Consider the following 23,054-nt stretch of genomic DNA (forward strand, 5'->3'; position numbering starts at 1 on the left):
TCTCTACGATCAGCTACTTCATCAGAGAAATCTCAAGAGTTATCGGTAGGAATGGTGGAGCTAGAGAGATGGTAGAGTAGACGCCTGAAGTAGTCTGTTCTCATAAACACAGCTTGATAACATATCTGGAAAATCTTGAGAGAAGCTAGGGTTACCACCCTAAGGGTCCTGTAAACCAAAACAGAAGTCATCTGAGACTAAGTTTGAGAGATACGGATCTAGAACGTTGCAGCTGTTGGTAGTATCACTCATACACATATTCTGATCAAAGCCATATTCTGCATCAACTGATTCAAGCCGTAGTTACCCATACACATATTCTCATAAACTGATTCTCGTAGCTCTAGTGGTGGTAACAGTGAGTAATCTTGGGTGTTACGTACGTGTAAACTCGTTGATGTTGATGTTACCCATACACATGTTCTGATCATAACCACCATAAGGCATTAACTGAGTGTAATCCAGATTCTTGCGCGGATGAGTGATCTGGTGTGTTTGAAAAGCAAAGATGTTGGAAGTTGTTGGTCTGATCATAAGCACAAAGCTCCTGATTTTTAAACATAGACTCTTGTGGGTACTTGGTGAACTGGCTAGGGTTTAAAGATTGGTTCCCAAGATGTGGACGATCCTCCAACTTTGCTTTTGCCGCAAGGAAACGACGCCGTTCTTGCAGAGTAGAGTAACTTAGTTCCAATGACTGAATCAGTTGGTTGATTTGATCGACATAGTAGTGATCAGAGATTGGATACTGCAATTCTTGAATATTTACTTCAGATTTTTTTTAACCCATTCTCTCTCTCCTCCCTCATTGATGAAAACGGTACGTCATGTGCCTTTAGATTTTGTTTGATTTCTTTTCCATAGATTTCCCATTTATCTCAACTTATAAAAAGTTTTATTTTGTTGGAGAGAGATAGAGAGAGAGAGAGAGAGAGAGAGAGAGAGGGAGGGAAAGGCCTGAAATCAAATGCTCTGTTTTGACAATAGACGAGGCCAATCTGTTTCTTGATCTTACTGAGGCAGTGCATTTGATGTCTGCAGCAGCTTCTCTCTAGTCTCTTATCTTTGTGTGCTTCCATTAGTTTCCATACTTGAATTATTTTATCACTTTGCTTTGGCTTGTGATCAGACTACACAATATGTTAATGATTCATTGTTGTTTGATGAGATTCTATGCAAAAAAAATGGAACTGTATGGTAATTAATTCATATTCACAGACAGAAGCTGTGGAGATCAAGAATATAATGTACAAGCACATACATGGAACAGCTGTCAGGAAACCGTTTGTGAAACTCCTATGCAGCAAATCAGTTCCATGCAGAGAGATATACATGAACGATATAAACATTCTTGACCACGACGAAGGAAAAGGAAAGAAATATCACAAACGATCATCACATCCTCCTGCTGAATGCATCAATGTTAGAGGAGCCTAAACTAGCTTGTTTAGTTTCTGAAAGACATTGATTTGTCTAAAATTCCTGTTTAGTTTATTTTATGCTTTTTGTGAACTAGTTAGGAATAGAACCACCAGTATTCATGTTTTTTTTTCCTTCTTTTGATCTGCTTATAAGAAATAATAAAAAGTTGGGCTTTTGTGTTACTTTGTACCCTTGATCCTCTGGTTAGTACTCAGGGTGGTTACGTTAACTTTAGCTTTGAGATCTCCAGATTTTTATCTGGTCGTTATGGAGCTCTCTTAGCCGTTGATGCGTCTCAGGGTGTCCAAGCACAAACGGTCACTAACTCTTACTTAGCCATTCGAAGCTAACTTGCTATTCTATCCTGATTAACAAGACCGATCAACCAACAGCTAATCCTGACCGTGTGAAAGCTCAGTTAAAGTCATGTGCTTCTAGTGTCTGTTAAAACCGGCTTAGGGGGCTCGTGTATGCTCTTCCTCAGGTTATAGAATGGATACCTGGGAAGAAGAAGCTTGCGGAGAAGTAGAAAGAAGGGAAGAAAAGGATGAAGAGAGTTGATTTCTGTTCATATACCACATTAAACTTTTTAACAAATACTCAAAGTCTCTTAGAAGACAAAAGGCAATATAAAGAAGTAGGTAAACCGAATTTGCAAATTGATGACAAAACACACTACTAAACATTAGGAGTAATACTATTCTTATACATAGAACAAGAGATTACAAAAACAATACCGTTTCTTTAAAAAAAATTTCACAAATATCACTACAAGAAGAGATATGAAACTTTGGTCCGTAGATCCTTTATACTTTTCAAAAGATTCTCTACTTTTGACGAAGTCTAGCCTTTTCTTGAATTTTTTCTTGGTTGATCATATCAGATACGCAGGTTTTGGAAGAGATTCTCAACTTTGATGGAAGCTTTCTTGGCTTTGAGTCTACACTTCAAGGTTTTGATTTGAGCATCGAACCTCTCAATCTTCTCAGATAAGGCTTTGGCCATCATCTTCTTCATCAGAGGGTCTCTTGTAAAATCATCATGTGAGAACTCCAATTCTCCAGGGCCCTTGAAGACCGGTTTGAAGCCGTGAGAACGAAGCTTTGCGAGAAACTCTGGCAAGTTTCTGCCCAATACAGAGGAGAATTTGAGAAGGATGTCGCTGCGAAGCCTCTTCAAGTCCCAAACGATGAAACTGTTGTTGTTTGTTTTGCTCCACGAGATGACCTGATCCGACGAACGATCCTCCACAATCTGATAAAGTTGGAGGTAGAATGATGAAAAAGATCCTGTTTGTAGTTTGCAAACCATCTTCCTTAGTAGAAACCCTAGATTTTGAGTTATGGGTGAATGAAGAAGAAGAAGAAACAGACCGGAACAGATTCAATCAAACGATAATTGAGAGAGAGAAGAAAGGAAATTTTCACGAGTGAGTGATTGAATGAGATTTAGCTCAAAGCTATCTCATCTTTATATAGAGATTGAAATAACGGTCATGATATGGTCAATTTCCTTTTTTCTTTTTTTTTCTAATTTCCTTCTTTCTTTTTTTCTAATTTCCTTTTTCTTTGTATGACGGTTAAGATATAATCGGTAAAATATGAACGGTCAGTAATGGGCTCTCTGTCCTCAAAACGATGCCGCGTCTTTGCCACCAATCATTGCCGCACGTGACCGGATCCTCTTTGCTTGAGCATTTGGTGCCTAAACGCAGCGTTTTAAGTGTCATCTCAACTTCCAGCTCAGTGTCATTCTTTATTCGATTCCTCTGCTCCTCTCTTTTGTCTTTGCTTCTTTTGTCAAAAATAACTTTTCCGAAAGTAGTAAGTCAAGAAACATTTTTTTTCTCAAAACATAACCACATAATGATTTGATTAATATATATAGACAATTTGCATATTGATCAGAGCATAGATACAAGAGACAATATTCTTATTAGATAAAACAAGAAGTTACAAAATACTGTTTCGAAGAAGTTAAGACTAAGAGTGGAGTTTGTATTTGGACTATAACTCTTGAGTTTGCAGGACAGATAGTATTTAAGAAGTGAAGAGTGGAGTGTTTATTCTCCATTGGACAAGGCAACACCAAAGACATGTATTTACTTGCAAGTACTGGTCTTTCTTTACACCACTGTAACGTCCATTCCTCTTTTGAAAACTCAACTTCTTTATCTCCTTGGCAACAGCCTGGCCGTTCTCCTGCATGATGGTCTCAACGACTACGAAACATAAGTACTCTTAGTTTCTAAGTTCGGTGTTTTGTTTTGATAGGGTGAGAGAGAAGTAACACAAAACAGAAGCAAATGTTTTGAAATTAAATCTGTTGTGACAAAAGAAGGATCTGCTTTGACAATCAATCAGCGAGATAAATACATATCACAACGACGTTTCTTAATAAAATGTTCCCATTGAAATTCAGTGAGATTTTATTAAAGATTTATGAATTGTGTACTAAACCGAACAAAACCTCTGTTTTGCAGTTACATATATATGCGTATTCAAAATAAAAACATGGAGATGCATAAACAGCTTCACGCTCTATGATCTCATATCAGGTATGTTGCTAGGAATCTCAGAGTTGTCGTTAGGAAGGTTGGAGGTAGAGAGATGGTAGAGTAGATGCCTGAAGCAGTCTGTTCTCATCAACATAGCTTGAAGACATATCGAGATTAAAAATCTTGAGAGAAGCTAGGGTTACCGACCATGAAACCACTATAAGGGTCCTGAAAATCAAAGCAGAAGTCATCTGAGAGACAAGGATCCTGAGCGTTGTTGTTGATGTTGATAGTATCACCCATACACATGTTTTGATCCAAGCCATAAAGCTCTTGAGGCATCAACTGATTCAATCCGTAGTTACTCAAAGATTCTTGCAGCTCTAGTGGGAACACTGAGTAATCTTGTGTGTTTGAGGAGACGCAAGGATCTTGATAGTTGTTACCCACAAACATGTTCTGATCATAATAACCACCACCATAAGGCATCAACTGATAATGTAACCCAGATTCTTGTGCCGCTGAAACGCAAAGATTTTGAAAGTTGTTGTTGTTGTTCTGATCATAAACACAGAGCTCCTGATTTGTCAACCCAGACTCTTGTGGTAACGGTGTGAGCTGGCTAGGGTTCAAAGATTCGTTCTGTTTCTTTGCCGCAAGAAAACGACGCCGTTCTTGCAGAGTAGAGTAACTTAGTTCCAAGGACTGAATGAGTTGGTTGATTTGATCGACAGAGTAGTGATCAGAGATTGGGTACTTCAGTTCCTCAGCATTCTTCTTCTTGAAATTGTTGGTCATCTTCGTCGTCTTCTTATTCTTGTTGAGGAACTCGTAAAGATTGAGGCTTTTCTTGCGTCTCTTGGCTTCGTCTAACTGGATGTAGCGGAGAGCCAAGTCTCTCACTTTGTCTCTGTTCTCGGGCCATGTCCTCAGCTCTCCGTCAGGTCCGTAATGAATGACGCAGGCTTCGATATCACAGAGAGTTGTAAGCTCTTGAGCTTTCTTGAATATCGTCAAGAGTCTGTTGTTCAAACTCGTTGCAGCCAGTGAGTAAGAAGAATGAGACGAATTGGAACAACGAGGTGGTCGCATGGTGGTGGCTTTTCTTGTTTGATTCTCGAAACAACTCTCTCTCTCTCTGTTTTTTCTCGCACACGAAGAAGAAAGAAAGAAAACAAATGAAACTTGCGTGAGAAACTTTTGTGAATTGTGGAGTCTGATATAATATTTATAGATTTTTCTTTGACTTGCGGTGAAAAAAGGAAATATTTACTTCAGAAAATTATTTAGCCGTTGAAGTTTGTCAGAAAAGAAAAGATTTACTTCAGATTTTTTTACCGTTCTCGCTCTCTCTCCCCTCATCAATGAACACGGTAATATCATGTGCGCCTCTAGATGTTGTTTGATAGATTTTTGTATGATATCAGTTGAGCTGGCGAATCATCTATAAAGTTTGAAATCAAACTTACCATTTACTGGCTTGTCGTTTGTCCCCAAAATATAAATCTACCAATTAGTGCCGCACGTGCACAAACTGCATACGCACCGTTTTAAAAGTTCTGTTTTGCTTGAGGATTCGGTGTTCAAACGCAACGTTTAATCGATTGTGTTAACAAATACTCCAAGAGTTTCAAGTTTCAACTGCATTTCCACCTCATAAACTTAGTGCCAGCTCAGCATCATAAGAAGAAGAGGAAGAAAGAAGTGGTCGCATGGTGGTTTTTCTTGTCTGATTCTCGAAACACGCTCTGTTTTTTCTAAGAAGAAAGAAGAAAACCAGTGTTATTAAACCCGGACCAAACTGGCGGTCGGACCAGGTTCAACCACGAACCGGACACAAATGTGGGTTGGGTTAATGCCAAAACCCAACTATAATTGAACCGATTAAAAACCCCTATTGAACCGTTAAAAACCCGTGAACCGGCGACCCAACGAACCGGCTAAACTCTGATTCTTGTATTAAACAAAAAATTTATTAATAGAACAATTAAAATTTCCTTTTTAAAATAAAAATAAAATTTAGATTAATAAAGTAAAGCCATCTCATATTTTTCTCTTGAGTTTTTGACGTCTATGCAAGACTGCAACTCAAAAGGTATCTACTTCTCAAGGTATTATTTTTGTTTCAAAAATTTTAAAAATTGAAAACTTAGATTTGAAGAACTCAATCATGGTATAATTTTAAATTTTATTTCATAATATAAATTTTTAACTAATGTGTCTATAATTTTTGTAAAGGTGATAAAGATTTGGAGTGACAAAAACCTAAGGAATAAAATTTAAATATGTTTTTTCTATTGATTTGAGTTTTGGACTATTACATTATTCTATTATTTTTTATTACATTTTTAGTTTGTTACTTTTTAAAAATTTCTAAACTTTATGATTATTGAAATATTTTACTTGATATGATCTTTATCTTTGTAAGAATATACATATTCAAAATATCATTAAATTTAGTTTAGTCTAATCAAACCCGGATCGAACCGGATCAAACCTGGTCGAGCCACATTGAGCGATGACCCAAAAAAAATCTGGTTCGTTTGCCGGTCCGGTTTTAGAAGAAAACAAATTAAATTGCGTGAGAAACTTTGTGAAACACGCTCAGTATATTTTTCTTTGATATCAAACTTCCCAGTTAATGGCTTGTCGTTTGTCCCCAAAATATAAAAGTTTTTACCTACTCTGAGTAGGATTCAGTTCTTAAATGTCGCGTTTGATCTATTGTGAACAGTTGCTCCAAAGACTTGACTTCCAAGTCTCAAGTTTCAACATGCACATCCAGGTCATAAACTTAGTGCCAGCTCAGCCTTATTCTTTCACTTCTTTACTCGATTCCTCTGTCTTGCCTTTATTTCTTCTGTTAGAAGTATCTTCTCAAACATGTTTGCAAAACTTCCACATGCATCATTCCAAACTATAAACTCCAATTAACATGTAGGAACTGTGTTTTTAGTGAAAATGAAAAGTTCACGAGGTAAAGGGAACAGAACAGGGGTATGATTTTAGCAATTGCGAGAGAGTACCAGAAATCTGATCTTGTAAAGCTTGACATCTTCTTGAACGAGCAAGAAGTTTGATGCGTAAGCTACCATATATTGTTCACAGCCAGAAATATTACCGTGTGGGTAAAGAACTTGTTAAGAATCTAAAAGAACTTGATAGAGAAGCAAATGTTTTAAGTGATGATACAAGCTGCTATTGGCTAGAAGATCACTGTAAGGAACACAATCTCTGCGATGAGGAAGAATGCTCTTGCCAAATGTTATGGAGGAGACATAGCTCGGAAGCCAATTTCAAGGTGTTTTTTTTTGGGTTAGTGTTCTTGACCCTCATCAGAACTAATCCCATTTTTGGATTGCTTAATAAAATTCATTTAGAAAAAAGAAAAGTATAAACTAGAATGTACATGGTGTATCAAAACCAACAAAGGTAAACGTGAAGTGTGAACACAAGAGTCTCTCCATCTTATTTCTTTACCGAAGAAAAATAAGCACAAGGAATCTAAACAACTTTGGCAAAAGGCAAAAAAAAAGTTGAAATAAACAGCCTAAAACCACTAATCAAATTATCAAAGTCTAAAGATTGTATCTACCTCATCATCTGCTACACGTACACGTACACAAATACAAAATACATACACTGCCTATACATAGACCTCTCTGGAGTCTTAGCTACTAAGAATACAATTATTAATGTTACCTGCTATACTCCATCTCCCTTTTTGTTATCATTTCTTTATTTGGTTCCCATGCAAGAAAACGATAAATTTTCAATTGCAAAAGTGGTGATCTTGAGCCTATTGTAAGTTATTATAAATCAAACTAAATTGCAATCAGATTATTTGAATTTTATTTGTTAGAAATCTATCTGAAATCTCAGACTGCTGGGTCAAAGAGGCCTCTAGTAACTTTTTTTTGAGCAAAAGGCCTCTAGTAACTAAGACCACTTAGTCACAATCAACTATATTTGAAATATAAAATTCTATATATAGTTATAAAAAGGTTTTCTCACAATATAACATATAGTGGTCAAAATATCTGAAATAGATTTTATTAAAAAGTAAGAAACATTTATATTTCTAAGATTAATTAATCTAAATTTATAATTTAGATTTGGGAATTTGAGTTTTGGGAGATGGGTTTGGAACATATATATATATATATAATTTAAATTTTCAAAATAAAATTCCGAAAAATCGATAAAAAATCGAAAAAATTGAAAAAGTTTTAAATTGAATACATTTTATTATTATTGTTATTAGTATTTTATTTAAATATTTATTTATATTTAAAGAGTAAGGGATAATTGTCATTTACTTTTTAATGAAATATTTTAGTCATTTTTCCTTGTATCATTTTTATTAAAAACATTTCTAATGTTTTTTCGGAAATTTGCCTCTAGATAAATATTTTAAAATAATAGAAGGATATTTGACCCAGAAAAAAAAAATAACAGAAGGATATAAACTGAAGTCTAAGAATAAACAGCTTAAATTGTTACAAATTAAAAGGTTCCCACTTCCCACTAACATATACAAAATACTAAATTAGAGAAATATATGTCAATGTCATGGAAGAAGAAAACAAAATTAATTCCCAGAAACAAAGGGCAAAAAGCAAAAATAAAAAAAGCTAAAAAGTATAAACTTTTTGAACATTCATAAAGCTGAAAACGACAGTATTGTTCTTGGTTAAAAACAGTGATTTTTTGCATAAAGCAAACACCCATAATTGCTTCAACATGAGAAATTAATTAAATCATCCTTTTGAGCATGCTCATCTTACACACAATCACGTATCATTAACGTCTTAGATATATCTCAGTTTGACCCGGAATCAGTAGCTTTAACTAATGTAGTGTCATTTGTCCAAAAAAAAAAAAAAACTAATGTAGTGTCTGTGAATATGATTCCTCTTCTCTTTAAAGTAATGAGATTGTTTAGACAAAAAGTAATGAGATTGTTGACAAAAAACTACTGAGCAAGCGTTTATATATTTGGAACACGAGTTTTTGTTACTAAGCTTAAAAAATCCATAGATACTTTTTTTTCCAATCTGGTTAATTTTTTTAATGAACATAACAGATACTAAAGCAATTACTTAGGGGATGTATTCAATTTAGTATTTGATGTGATTTGATATTTAATGGAGTTTTAGATGATTTTAATAAGTTGCAGAGATTTAAGTGATTTTTGTTAAACTACTCTAGAATATCACCTAAAATAATGTGATTTGAGTTTTATTTTTTAACTAAGAAACTCCACTCAAATACCCTAAAATCACTTCAAAATTTTAAAATCCCACAACTTAAAATATTTTCAATAACAGTGGATTTCAGAGTACTTTATGAAATGTTAAGTTCAATAACAGTGGATTTTAAATAAGTTTTTAAAATTCATGTTTGAATAACAGTGGATTTGTCATTTTAATACAAATGACCTGAAACTCTCGGTTGAATACACCCTCCTTAGACTATATTTACGAAGTGATTTTGCCATATGTCTTCTCTATAATTAGTTTCACAAAATAAATATGACATGACTACTAAAATTGATGACATGGCTTCTAGAAAAATATGACATAGATAATTTTATTTAATGTTGATTTATATTTTTGACAAACTTATTAGAATATGGTAATAATTCATATATTACATTTAATATTGATATTTTTTTGGTAAACTTTTTTAAAATATAGTATTAGCTCATAAATCATCTATAAAATAAATATATTCATATATAACATTTCAAATTTCGAAATATTATTATTTTGTATAATTATACAATTTGTATTACTAAAACTTTCAAAATTTTCTACAATTTTTTAAAATTTAAATATCTAATTGTAAGATTATTAGTTTTTTATATATCAACAAATTTTATAATATTGTTTAGGTTAATTTTTTTTATATTTATATAATTTTATATAATTTTATTAGTTTTATACAAATTGATTTAATATATATCAAATATATATTAAATATTAGTAAAAAATAGTAAAGTCTATAATATTTAATAATATTAATTTTTAAATATAAATTAGATTTAAACAATTATTTACTGCACATAGTGCACGAAAACACCTAGATATCTGTTAAAACTACTAACCATCAGTACTCCTAATGTAAATTAAATACAATACACTATTAATCTAGATAACCAAATAATCAGTTTGATATTATTGAAGATTCAGAAATAAGTTTTATGCTAGTTAAAAAAAATCTAAATTATTATCTTAGAAAAATATAGATGAATAAATAACTGATTTTACATAATGTTGACAAACATCATTAATGCTCTGTATACAAATCAGTTGAAAAAACACATGTGAATCACAAAAGCCCAAATCAAAGACAAATTCTCCAATCAATAACACTCTCACAAAGGACGTATCTTCACTTTTACCTACTAAAAAATCTTCGAATTTTAACATCATAAAATTAATAATTTAAAAAAATACGAACATAGTAATAATGATACAACATGACCAAGTCCACAAGTTTAACAACAACAAGAAGCAAACACAACTTCCCTCCCAAAATCTCTCCGTTCTGTTTTGTCAAATCTCTCTCCCCACAAAAACCTCATCTTTAAGTTTTTTTCTTTCTCATGGCTTGTCCTCTTCCTCTTCTTCAACAACAATTCTACTCTCTCCACTCTGAAAAACCCAATCTTTAATGGAGATCCAACGACCAATCATCAAGCTCATGGTTCTCCACTCAAACCACGACAAAAGCGACAACAGCCTTTCCCGACGAGAGTCTCTCCCCGGCAAATCCAAATGGAGAATCTCTCTATCCCGATCTCCATCCTCCTCTTCTTCCTCAAAATCCAACAGCAGTTCACCCTCAAAAACAGAGATTCCGACAGAGTTCCTCTGTCCGATCTCCGCCTCCTTAATGGCCGACCCAGTCATCGTCTCCTCCGGTCACTCCTACGAGCGAGCCTGCGTCATCGCCTCCAAAACCCTAGGCTTCACTCCAACCCCTCCGCCGGACTTCTCCACCGTCATACCTAACCTCGCCTTGAAATCCGCGATTCTAAGCTGGTGCGACCGCCGGAGTTTCCCTCCGCCGAAGCCGCTCGATCAAACCGCCGCGGAGAAGCTCGTCCTCTCGCTGATGGAGAAAACCCACAGGCCGAGCAGGAAGGTCTCGGTATCGGAGAAGGAGCTAATCCAAGCGATTAAAGACAAACCTTCGGTGAGACTCGACCACGCCGCGACGGAGCTTGACCGGAGACCTAACCACTACTTCAACTCTAGCTCCGACGAGTCGGTCGCCTCCTCGAGCCGTACGCTGCAGCTAGCCACTCGTCCTAGCTGCTTCTCATCTCCTTCTTCCGCGGAAATCGAATCTTTAGAACCAAACCCTAGCCCCGAGGAAGAAGCTTTGCTCGTGAAGCTGAAGAGCAACCGTATCTCGGAGATCGAAGAGGCTTTGATCTCTATCAGACGCGTCACGAGGCTCGACGAAGGTTCTAGAATCAGTCTCTGTACAGCGAGGCTGATCTCTTCTCTCAAGTCGCTTATAGTTTCTAGATACGCGACTGTTCAAGTGAACGCAACTGCTGTTTTAGTGAATCTCTCTTTGGTGAAATCTAACAAAGTGAAGATCGTACGGTCAGGAATCGTTCCGCCGTTGATCGACGTTTTAAAATGCGGTTCGTCGGAGGCGCAGGAGCACTCCGCCGGAGCGATTTTTAGTTTGGCTCTGGAAGACGAGAACAAGACGGCGATTGGAGTTCTCGGAGCGTTGGAGCCGTTGCTCCATCTGGTCCGAGTCGGGACTGAGTTGACTCGGCATGACTCGGCGCTTGCTTTGTACCATCTGTCGCTAGTGCAGAGCAACCGAGGGAAGCTCGTGAAGCTCGGAGCTGTTCAGGTGCTTCTGAACATGGCGAGGTTAGGACAGACGATGAATAGGGTTCTGTTGATTTTATGTAACATGGCTTCGTGTCCGGTGAGTCGACCCGCTTTGCTTGACTCGGGGGCGGTGGAGTGTATGGTTGGGATACTGAGAGGGCCGAGAGAGGTTACCGAGTCGACTCGGGAGAGCTGTGTTGCGGTTTTGTATGGACTGAGTCACGACGGGGGGTTGAGGTTTAAAGGTTTGGCTTTGGCGGCGAACGCGGTGGAGGAGCTGACGAAGGTGGAGAGGAGTGGGAGGGAGAGAGCGAAGCAGAAGGCGAAGAGGGTTTTGGAAGTGATGAGGGCTAAAATGGAAGATGATTCTTCGCCGGAGAACGAGGAGATTGATTGGGAAGAGCTGTTGAACTCCGGTAGTGTAACTCGGAGCCAGCATCGACTCGGTGGCGACGGTGAGAAGTCATGTGTTAACTCGTCCGAGTTTTGACGTGTCTTTTTAACTCGTAATTTCTTTGCTTTTTTAATTTTAATTTTAATTTAATTGTGGATTTTTAAGCTTTTTCTTTTTCCACTTTTTTATAAGTTCTAAATAATAGGTTTGAGGTTGTAATTAGTTGGAGATGAGATTTTTATTTTGTGAGATTTTATGGCTGGGGTGGAATATTCTTGTATTTTCTGGCAATTTGATTGGGTGGCTTCTTTTTAAAAAATCCCATCCTTGTTTTCGTATTATCTTTTGCTTTTTTGAAAAAATTAAAAAAAGAAACAATTGAAAAAAGTTGTAAAAGTAATGACTTTTATTTCCTTGAGAGGTGGAATTGATTCTCCACGAAATGATAAAAGTTGATAGTAGAGAGATAGTATTAATTTCTAATCTGATTTGGCCTCTTTAATTATGAGTTATTAACACTAAGAGGCAGTTTTCATGTTTTTATTACAATATAAGGCAGTTTCAACTACTGAGGTAGTTTTTTGAAACATTTACACCACGGGACAGTTTCATGTTTTTAATTACAAGATAAAGCACTTACCACTACTAAAGTAGTTTTTTATAACAGCTTCCCACTTGTTCTAACTAGCTAGTCACTACATAACCCGAAGCGCTAACACCTTGGCTAACTAAATTTTTTGTTTTAGCGAGAACTTCTCTCAACCCTTCATCTCTATTTTATTTTGGACGGTGTAGATTTCCTCTGATTTTTTTGACAAGACTTATATCTACCTAATCTAAACCATTCGATTACATCAGCCATCTAACCTCCGACGGTCCAGATTTTCTGGGTTTTAACATCTCACAGTCCTTTTTTCAACTTTGCTTTTTCCTTCATTTGAACAAAAAAAAAATCAAAACTTCAGAAATACTGCATATTCCTTAGACGGTTTGCGTCCAGAAATTGGTCTGTTCTACTTATTATTTCTGTCATCTTCTCAAATCCCCCTTTAATCTCATTTTTACAAACTAGGACAGTTACTTCACCCCCCATCCAACAACCACAAAGCGTTCAATTCACATACACTTCTATACATGTGTACAAAACAGGATATGTCCATGTGGACGTTAAAGTTCATGCAACACAAACAGGTATCAACATAGTGTACATGTGTACAACAATGTTTTGCTTTCCAATTTACACTTTTGTCCATGCGCCCGGAATATGGCATCCATAGTTAACTACTGATAGTGCGCACGTGGACATCATCAGTGTACTCATGGACACCATCAATGTACACAAGGACACTATACATGGACAACATCAGTGTATACTGAACCTTGCTTATGGCAGCCATGCATATAGTTAACTGGTGGTGTCCATGTGTAAACTGAACTTTAGATGTCCATCAATTAACTATATGCATGCCTGTTATATGCATAGTTAATTGATGGTACATATGGACATCTTAGGTTTAGTGTACACTTTTGGTGTCTATGTGTACACTGATTGTGTCCATGTATACATTAATGGTATCCATGTGTACACTGCTTGTGTTCTTGTATACATTTTGGTTTTCCAAATGTCCCATCAATTCTCTAAGTGTACACTGCTGATGTCCATGTGTACACTTTTGGTGTCTACATGTACCATCAATTCTCTATGCATATGGCAGCCATGCATATAGTTAACTAATGTTATCCATGTGTACACTGAACTTTAGTTGTCCATTAGTTAAATACATGCATAGTTAATTGATGGTACATATGGACATCTTAAGTTCAGTGTACACTGATGGACACCATCAGTGTATTCATGGACACCATCAGTGTACTCATGGACACCATCAATGTACACATGTACACCAAAAATATACACTGAGCTTAAGATGTTCATACGTACCAGACATTAACTAATGGTGTCCATGGGTACTGAAATTTAGCTGTCCATTAGTTAAATATATGCATGGCTGCTATATGCATAGGTGATTGATGGTACATATGGACATCTTAAGTTTAGTGTACACGTGTGACATGTGTACATTGATGGTGTCCATGAGCACATCGCTGGTGTCCATGTGTACACTCCTTGTGTCCACGAGTCCACTTTTGGTTCCCTTATGTCGACACCGGAATCCGCCGCATCTACGACAGATATAAACCCTAAATTAGTCTAAACCAATGCGAAGCCTGGAAAAAAAATCCTAGACCGGAGAACTAACATTCTTCTCTTTCCTTGCCGCTACTGCCACGAGTCCTCGCCATCGTTAGATCTCCTCTCCCGCCGCCGTCGGTTTATATCACCGGAAATCACCACCAAATGGCACAACCTAAAATCACCCCTCAAGTTTTTCTCTAAAAGCTTTGGGTCTCGTAAACACAGAGAGTAATGGAGGAACGAGAAAAAAAAATGGGAGGCTGAAGAGACGCAAATTAATTAAATCAGGTTTATTGAAAACTCGGGCCCACCAACAATTCAAATTTTAAAAACCACTGAACCAATTACCAAACCTAACTAGAGAAAATAAGGGAGTTGCGCTGATTAAGATTTAGTCAGGGGCATTTTAAGTCTTTTCACCGAAAAACTACCTCACCCGCGTTAAGTGTCTCATCTTGTAATAAAAAGTCATAAACTGTCTGGGGGTGAAAATAACTCTAGTTTTTTCTAACTAAAACCAAAAAATAGTTAACAAAATAAATTCATGTGACCAAAATAGTTTCACACTTTGCAACTTGCATTATCTCTCTCCTCTTTATCTAATCATCACCACGTTTTTCTTCTCTCCAACTTGCATTATATTTCTCCTCTCCTTCTTTTTTTCCCTCGTCTTCTTCCTCATTCATTTTCTATTTTTTTTAAGAAATTCATATTTGATTCTTAAATTTCTTTTTTCAAATTTTTTTTATGAAATCGTTTTCTCCATCACTCGATCTATCTTTTGAGATATGTGAAGCTATAGTTTTGAGATATATGTTAGATGCCCAACATGTTCTAAAGTTGTGTACATTCATTAATGTACATATGTACAATAAATATTAATGTGTAAAGTTGTATATAGTTGTGTACATTCGTTAGTGTATATGTGTACATTTGTTAGTGTACATGTGTACATTCGATAGTGTACATGTGTACATTCGTTATTGCTCAAAAACAAAAAATGGTGTTATATGTGAGTGTCTATGCATCGGTATATAAGTGGACACAATTATTCAAGTGAATCATTGTACATGATAGTAATATTTGTATGTACACATAAACATCATTTGGTTGTACATCATTTGGTTGTACACATGTGAGCAGGGATGAGAGTTTTGTTTGTAAATGATACTCCTTGTATTGAGAATTGATTTTGATTTGTGTACATATAATGGAAAGTGATAATAGTAGAGGTGCATAATGTAAATGTTGTACACAAATAAGTGTGTACATGTGTACTATGTTGCATGTTTATCTATGTGCACAATGAGTCAAATTATATTTGGGGTTTGTACACATGTACACCTTGAAAATTAAGAACCGAATTGAAACATCTAGAAAGTTCAAAGACCCATTTTGTAATTATGAAAAATATGGCATGTACAATTAAAAAGTATGAAATCAATTTGAAATTGTATATTTGCAAATCAGAAACATATGGGTCAGAAATGAATATATCCAAAATGTCTAGGGACCAGATGTGCAATAAAATCAAAATTGGCCATTGTTGCTCATCGAGCTTTTACAACGAAGGCGGCGAGATGGAGGAGATGAAAACGGCGAGACAGAGGTGACGACGAGAAGCAAGCGACGAAGACGATGAAAAAAAAGAAGCGACGAAGACGATGACGAAAAGGAGGTGCTGAAAGAGTGACGAGAAGGATGCGACAAACACGACGACGAGAAGGAGACAGATGACGAAGCAACAGAGGAGACATGGCCGTAAAGAAAGGAAGTCGTGACAGATTGAAAGCTGATGACGGCTGAGATTCAAGGTGGTTTAGACATAACAATTTGTGGGTCTGGGTTGCAGAAGAAGAAGCTAGCGGAGTGATGGAAGATGATGTTACAATTTGAAGTCCAAATTGTGTCCACTTGTACACCGATGCATAGACACTCACATGTAACACCATTTTTTGTTTTTGAGCAATAACGAATGTACACATGTACACTAACGAATATACACAACTATATGCAACTTTACACATTAACCTTTATTGTACACATGTACACTAATGAATGTACACAACTTTAGAACATGTTGGCCATCTAACATATATCTCGAAACTATAGCTTCACAGATCTCAAAAGATAGATCGAGTGATGGAGAAAACGATTTCATAAAAAAAAATTGAAAAAAGAAATTTAACAATCAAATATGAATTTTCTAAAAAAATAGAGAATGAATGAGGATATAAATTTTGTCAATTGAAAATGAATGAGGATATAATCCAATGGTTAGAAAATAAAAAAGATATAAATTTTGCCAATTGTGTCAGATTTAATCTAGACCACAGAATGAGAAGAGGGATGTGTGGTTGAGCTTATACTTAGTTACAAGTTGACTAATTATTTAGAAAAGAAAGACGTTGTTAGAAGAAAGTGTCCTAGGAGTTGAAACTGTCTTTTTGTGTAATAAAAACTTCAAAACTGTCTTACAGTGTAATTGTTTCTTTAATTATTTGCTTCACATGTAGCATAGTGTTTAGTCAGGAGTCAGTACCAAAACTTGAGATGAGAATGACGAGACAGAAAGATTGAAAATGAAAAGGACGTAGTTGGACATTTTGTCTGAATTAGTCTGAAGACTCTGAAGTCTGAACTAAGTGATGTAGGTACAGACGTACCCAAACATGCATGCGCTCTCTCTAGGATATAGTTGCCAGCCAGACCAAATCACAATCAAATGATGAAATACTTTTCGGGTAGATGGTAGAGGTGGAACCAGACGTTACCAAGCCAACACGCCTTTGATGCCAGTGTTGAAGATTAGTTCGGAAGAAAGAATGGTTTTACATAGTTACTTTTAGGAATCTAAACATTTACTTGATGTTATATCTCTAATAGTTTACTCTATTTTTTTATTTTAAAATAAATTTATTCTATGGTTGGAATTTGTTTCAATAATACTTTATTTTAAAATAAAAAATAGAGAAATGAACAAAAAGTATACAAATTATTGTATGTTTGTAGTATACTGATTTTTTACTTTAGTAATAGATTGAAAAATAAAATATCAATGGAATAATTTTACACTAAACTCTATTTTAGAGTGAAAATAAAATAGAGTTGAAGATGTCTTTACTACAAATATCCCTTGTAAGCACCATAATATTTGAAGTGTGACCATATATTTAATATATATACCCGGAATATATGATTGTTCAAAAACATAGATTGTTTTTTATAATTTTAAATTTCATATATTTTTTAGTTTTATGCGGAAACCTGTTTACTGCTTTAAAATAAAGAACATAGTATATGTTACTGTGCTTATGTGCCGTCAAACTTTTGTTTACGTAGTAACGTAGATATCACATGTCAAACACAGTGTGTGTGATTTATTTTAAAATTGATCATATTGAAACAATGTTCTTTTGGTGTTTAGACCATCTACGGAACTGAAACACCGAATTTGTTATTATTTTATTTTTAAATTATACTAGATTCTGACCCGCCTTTAAAAGGACGGGTATATTTATTGTTTTATATTTTTTAAAAAGTTAATTTCATATTCATACGTTTTAGTCATATTTGTGTTTTTCTTTGTATAATATTTCTCTTAAATAATTAATAAGAAGTTTTAATAATTGTATTAAAATAAATAGACCACACCTATATCAATAGGTCATGTTCATATTTTAATAGAATAGACTATATTTTAATCCACACTTTAGAAGCGTGAATTTTTTGGATTGGAAACAAATTTTGATATAAATTAATATTTTGGAGTTGTTGTACATTGCTATATTACAAAATCTTATTATATCGAAAAAGATAATCTGTTTAAAATTACATAATTTATTAATTAGTTTATTTGAGATTTTTATGTACATTTTATATAACTCACTCTTTTAAACCTAGGCATTTACTCGAATCCAAAAAAAAGAGAAAAAAACGATTAGATCCGAATCCAAAGAAATGTACATATTGGGTTTTTTTTTGGATCAGTGGATCTTGGTTCCGTATGGATCATACCCAAGACCCGTGCAGGTATCTTGAATACATGAAATATTTTGTATATATTATATTAGGTATATTTAGGTATTTCAGATATGGTTTTGGTATTACAGATGTTTTTTTCTCTTTTTTTTGGGGGGGGGGAATTGAGTTTCCAGTCATACTTTCAGGTTTTAGGTAAATTTCTAAATTTTTTAAAATATATTATGGATATTTAGATAAAAGTTTGGATATTTTTGGTTTCTCAGGTTATATTTCGAGAAGCATTCGAGATCTATTTCAGATATTTGAAATAAATTTTTAGGTATTTGTTGGGTTTTCGGATATTTTTCAAGATTCAGATAATTTTTCAGGTTATCGAATATTTCTAATATTTTGCAGATCTTAAATGTCTGAACCGACCTAGACCTGTTTCGTACCCAAATATTAATGTATTTTACATTATTTGAATTATGATTCCTAATCGATCTAGACATGAAAAGAACCGACTTAAACCTGAGTAAAAAAAAATATCTACTTGGATCCGAATGTTTAGGAGCCAAATAATCAAGATAGAGATGAACCGACCAGAATACCCAAACATACTTTCTCATTATATTTTGTACATATTTTATAAAATTTATATTTTAAATTGATATGACTTAAGATTAATTGGTAGATTGTTTAGCTAATTCAATAGACATATTTATAGGGGATTTTATAGTTATTAAATCTCTTAATATTTTTTTAAATCTAATATATGTTTAATCTATTTTTTTATAAAAATTATATATATATGATTTTGTTTTAACATATGATTTGCGAACATGTTTTATCAACTTTAAAAAAAAAATTGAAACTATATAATGTAAGATAACATGGTAAAATATACTTAATGATATTGCTAACTCATTTTAATAATTAATATCTAAATATTCAAAAAAAGTTAATATCTAGATATTGTAGATTATGAGCAAAAAATATAGTGTATAACATTATAGAACAGCCTACGCAAAAAATGTAGTAAATCGGATATGATTTCATTTTAATCAAAAGGTATAAACAATACTATATAAATAGTATATATGGACGGTTGCATGCATAAAAATGCATGAGGGGCTGAGTTTCTGTAATTTGATTCTTTCTTCGTTGGTAAAGATATTTTATACTATCTTATTGTTAGAGAAATGAGTAATCATCGGATAAATATATGGGAGTTATTTATTAATTGTTACAAATATATAAGGTAGGATTAAAAATGTTAAGTCTAATAAAAAGGTCCAACAACCTTGTTTAAGTAGATTTTTTTAGAATGTTTCTGTTTTAATAGTATAGATAGTAAAAATATCGGAAGTAATATCAGTTCACCAAATTTACTGTACTGTGAATAGTTATTATACCAACTTTCGTGTAACACTATTCTCACATAAAATATTAAAATAATGTAATTTTAAAATCAAGAAGATGGTAAGATCCTTGCAGTTCCCCAACAGCATAGAACTTGGTTTTACCTTGTAGTAAAATAGATTTATGCGGGTTGGATTCGATAATCCGTTTAAAATATTTTTTAAAATTTTATATTAATATGTACTTTAAATTTCTCAAAATCATAAAACTAAAATATTATGTAAATTTTTATTTTAAATAATATATGCCAAAATATCTAAATTTAACCCAAAATTAGTTTAGTTTGAATATTTGGATGAAGGATCAATAGATAATTTAAGTATTCTTTGGTATTTTGAATATTATTTTGTTTAGATATTTAATTTTGACTATATATATATATTTTAAACATTTTGGACAATTTCAAAATATATTATATATTTTAGATATTCTTTGGATATTAAATCTGAAAATAATTAATATACTTAGTATATAAATCTGATTTGGATCTATTTGAATATTCAAAATATTTCGGTTTGGGTTGAGTTCAGTCTTGGTTTTTTGGATATCAAAACTCCGAACCTGTTCGGATCTTTAACCAATTTTGATTTGAGTCTGTACAATTTTTTCCGATTGGACTCGGTTCGATTCTTCGGATTCGTATTTTTTGCCCATCCTTAAAATCAGTTTATTGTTAAACTAATGTTCTAGAATCTTAAGGCTCAAGAACAAGCCATCCCAACCTAATTAATGATAAATCCACCAACTTCGTGGCAAGATGATCAACAAAGAACAATGCTTAATCAGTTCACTGAAGCTTCAAATATATAATTTTTTTATGTATTATCCACCAACAAAATATCCTGCTTTCATAGAGTGGAAGCGGCAGCAACAACAACATGAAGTAAAAGACACAAACTTTGGTTCTATGAAAAGCGATCTCCCTTTGGCTCCAACCAACAAGTCTGGCCAGTCCTGACCCATCTCGTTCTTCTCCAAAACTTCACGTAGCAACGATTTCTTGCAGAACAAGGTCCTTGACATCTTCTAAACTTTCTCACTCTTTGGTTCTAAGGGCTTTTAGTATCCTTCACTACTTTGCTCTCGATCTGGCAATATATGGCTGAGGTTATTTTCTCTTAGTTAGGCTGGACACCGTTCCTAGGGTTTTGAATCGGTTGGGCTACACTACATCAGACTTCTGAAACTTTTGATCCATTTAATGTCTTCTCCCTCATGCAGACATCTATTTTCATCAACACTTTGAACTTTGATATAAGAACATAAAATACTCATCTTTTTCATAACTGTACCACAATAAAAGTAAGATTTCATAAAATCGATTTTTTAGAACAGTCAAGAAAACTTGGTTCAAGAAGTGAGGATCACTGGATCAGTGCCATCAATCAAGAAATTAAGAAAATATAACTGTTCACCACCATAGATCATAGATTTTCAACATAACTTCAGGAACATGGATGAGTTTTAACAACAGTAACCTCACTTAGATTTCCTAAAGGCTCGTTCTCAGATTTACACGATGGCATAGCAAAAGTGTTCAATGTTTCTGGAGCCTGCAGATGATCTCATTCTCACACCTTGTGGCTCACAGAATGTGCTGGGAATGTCTCCTTACAGAGATACTCCTACTAGATCTTCTGCAAGTTAGAGGAAAGTGAATATGGTTTCTCAGCTTCGATGGAAAGCCAAACAGAAAGCTCAAAGTAAAATGTATAATTTTCTAACAAGCTCCCTCATACTCTGTCTGAATTTAATAGAGAGCTTAAGATCTTTATGCTTATGTGATGTGTATCAGATTGTGCTTATGTCTCTGAAAGCTGAAGGATTCAGTTTCAAAAGTTTGATTGAACAACAACAACTACACTAAGCTAGCTTTCAGGTAAATGCCACACGTATAAGACTAAGCCGCTTTTGTTGAGGTTCTTGATGAACAAGAAACAAGGTTTGATGAACAAGAATTAACAAACACATGACATCAAAAAGAAATTATACATTATAGATACATCACCAAAACACTAATAAGAAGCACCATTAACAAACAAATCTCCCCAAAATCTCAAACTTATTCTCTAACAATCTCAACAAAATTTAAATTAATAAAAACAACAATCAAGAATCTCTAAATAAAAAAACAAACAAACAATCAAGAACCTCTAAGTTAAGAGTGAAAACTTCTTAGTTGATTGCATCACACCTTCGCCGGATCTCTCCTCGCGGTCCGGTCAAAACGCCGTAGACGCTAAGCTTCTGCATGGCTCCCGCGAAATCTCTAAAGAATCGAGCCTGGTCTCTCGCGTATAGCTCAACGAAAGGCCGGGTTCTCGGATCCGAGTACAACCCGTGATCCGACTCCAGCAACCCGAGACCTTTCGGAATGTTCTGAAAATACATGTTGTCGAACTTGTTCGGAGTCATCACGTCGTTGAAGACCGAGATCGTAGGGTCATTTCGGTAATTCGAACAAGCTTTCCTTAAAGCGTCAGCGAATCTCGGGTTATACCCGGCGGTATCGTTCACCCGGGCGGTGAACTCTTTGCAGTGCGAGAACCCGATGGTGTGGGCCCCGCTCAACGCCACCATCTCCCGAACGGAGAATCCTCTGGAGGCGAACTGTTCGACGAGCTTCGAGATCGGAGAAGAAGGGAGAGGGAGGCTACCGGCGAGGAGGAGCGACGATTTCGAGACGCGGGAGTCGCGGCGGCCGAGGGAGATCTCGTAGTAAGGTCCGCCGACGGTGACGAGGAGATCGCGGACGGCGACGGCAAGGACGTCGGAGCAGGAGACGGTGTTGGGACAGGCGAGCTCGAGGGCGGTTTTGGCGCGGATCACGACGTCGAATCCGTCTCCGGGGAGAGAGAGGTTGATGGAGGAGTCGCGTTCTGCGGTGGTGAAAGCGGTGGAGGAGACGAGGACGGAGGCGTCGCAGCCGTTGGGGAAACAGTCGTGGAAGAAGAGGCGGAGCGCGGCGGCGGCGGTGGTTGGGGTGGTGATCTGTTTGTTGGTGATGGTGTCGCGGACAATGTCGAGGAATCTAGGGCATGATTTGGAGTAGAAGTCGGTGGTGAGTTGAGATTCGGCGGCGGAAGATAGTGAGGAGAAGTATAATAAGAAGAGGATGATGATGAGTTTCGCCATTGTTGAAGGAGATAGAGAACTTAGCTTCAGTAGAGAGGCGGTGAGATTTAATGGAAGAAAAAGAAGTAGGAGAGAGAGTGAGAGACTGAAGATCACGCGCTTCTCTGTACAGTCCACCACCAATCACGGGGGAGTGTAAAGGCTTTGGTACAGAGATGG

General features: G+C 35.4%; 4 protein-coding genes and 1 pseudogene across 4 annotated transcripts; 1 reads left to right on the forward strand and 4 right to left on the reverse strand.

Annotated features, from left to right (window-relative positions):
• Positions 1–60: 60 nt before the first annotated feature.
• On the reverse strand, positions 61–778 carry LOC108850658 (agamous-like MADS-box protein AGL75; annotated as a pseudogene).
• Positions 779–2,301: 1,523 nt separating this feature from the next.
• On the reverse strand, positions 2,302–3,629 carry LOC130511281 (heat shock factor protein HSF8-like). The gene is made up of 2 exons (XM_057008194.1): positions 3,528–3,629; positions 2,302–2,676 (listed from the first exon to the last, which is right to left on the reverse strand). Exons 1-2 carry the CDS (start codon positions 3,627–3,629, stop codon positions 2,302–2,304), a joined length of 477 nt encoding a protein of 158 aa, XP_056864174.1.
• A 253-nt stretch (positions 3,630–3,882) lies between these two features.
• On the reverse strand, positions 3,883–5,107 carry LOC108850653 (agamous-like MADS-box protein AGL75). The gene is given in 2 exon segments (XM_018624148.2): positions 3,883–4,098; positions 4,100–5,107. Coding segments are annotated over 2 exon segments (1,002 nt in total). The 5' UTR covers positions 5,012–5,107; the 3' UTR covers positions 3,883–4,008.
• A 5,283-nt stretch (positions 5,108–10,390) lies between these two features.
• On the forward strand, positions 10,391–12,512 carry LOC108848664 (U-box domain-containing protein 40). Its single transcript, XM_018622085.2, has one exon. It carries the CDS (start codon positions 10,598–10,600, stop codon positions 12,272–12,274), a length of 1,677 nt encoding a protein of 558 aa, XP_018477587.2. The 5' UTR covers positions 10,391–10,597; the 3' UTR covers positions 12,275–12,512.
• Positions 12,513–21,716: 9,204 nt separating this feature from the next.
• LOC108849532 (peroxidase 63) lies at positions 21,717–22,955 on the reverse strand. Its single transcript, XM_057007056.1, has one exon. It carries the CDS (start codon positions 22,893–22,895, stop codon positions 21,936–21,938), a length of 960 nt encoding a protein of 319 aa, XP_056863036.1. The 5' UTR covers positions 22,896–22,955; the 3' UTR covers positions 21,717–21,935.
• Positions 22,956–23,054: the final 99 nt, after the last annotated feature.

The sequence above is a fragment of the Raphanus sativus genome, chromosome 4, assembly GCF_000801105.2.
Source record: "Raphanus sativus cultivar WK10039 chromosome 4, ASM80110v3, whole genome shotgun sequence".
Taxonomy (NCBI): Eukaryota; Viridiplantae; Streptophyta; class Magnoliopsida; order Brassicales; family Brassicaceae; genus Raphanus; species Raphanus sativus.

Excerpts from the sequence above, each read along its gene's own strand:
- LOC108849532 (XM_057007056.1), bottom strand. The coding sequence starts at position 22,895 with ATGGCGAAACTCATCATCATCCTCTTCTTATTATACTTCTCCTCACTA.
- LOC130511281 (XM_057008194.1), bottom strand. The coding sequence starts at position 3,629 with ATGCAGGAGAACGGCCAGGCTGTTGCCAAGGAGATAAAGAAGTTGAGT. Across the intron at positions 2,677-3,527 it reads AGAAAGACCAGTACTTGCAA|ATTGTGGAGGATCGTTCGTC; the intron begins GTAAATACATGT and ends CAACTTTATCAG.
- LOC108848664 (XM_018622085.2), top strand. The coding sequence starts at position 10,598 with ATGGAGATCCAACGACCAATCATCAAGCTCATGGTTCTCCACTCAAAC.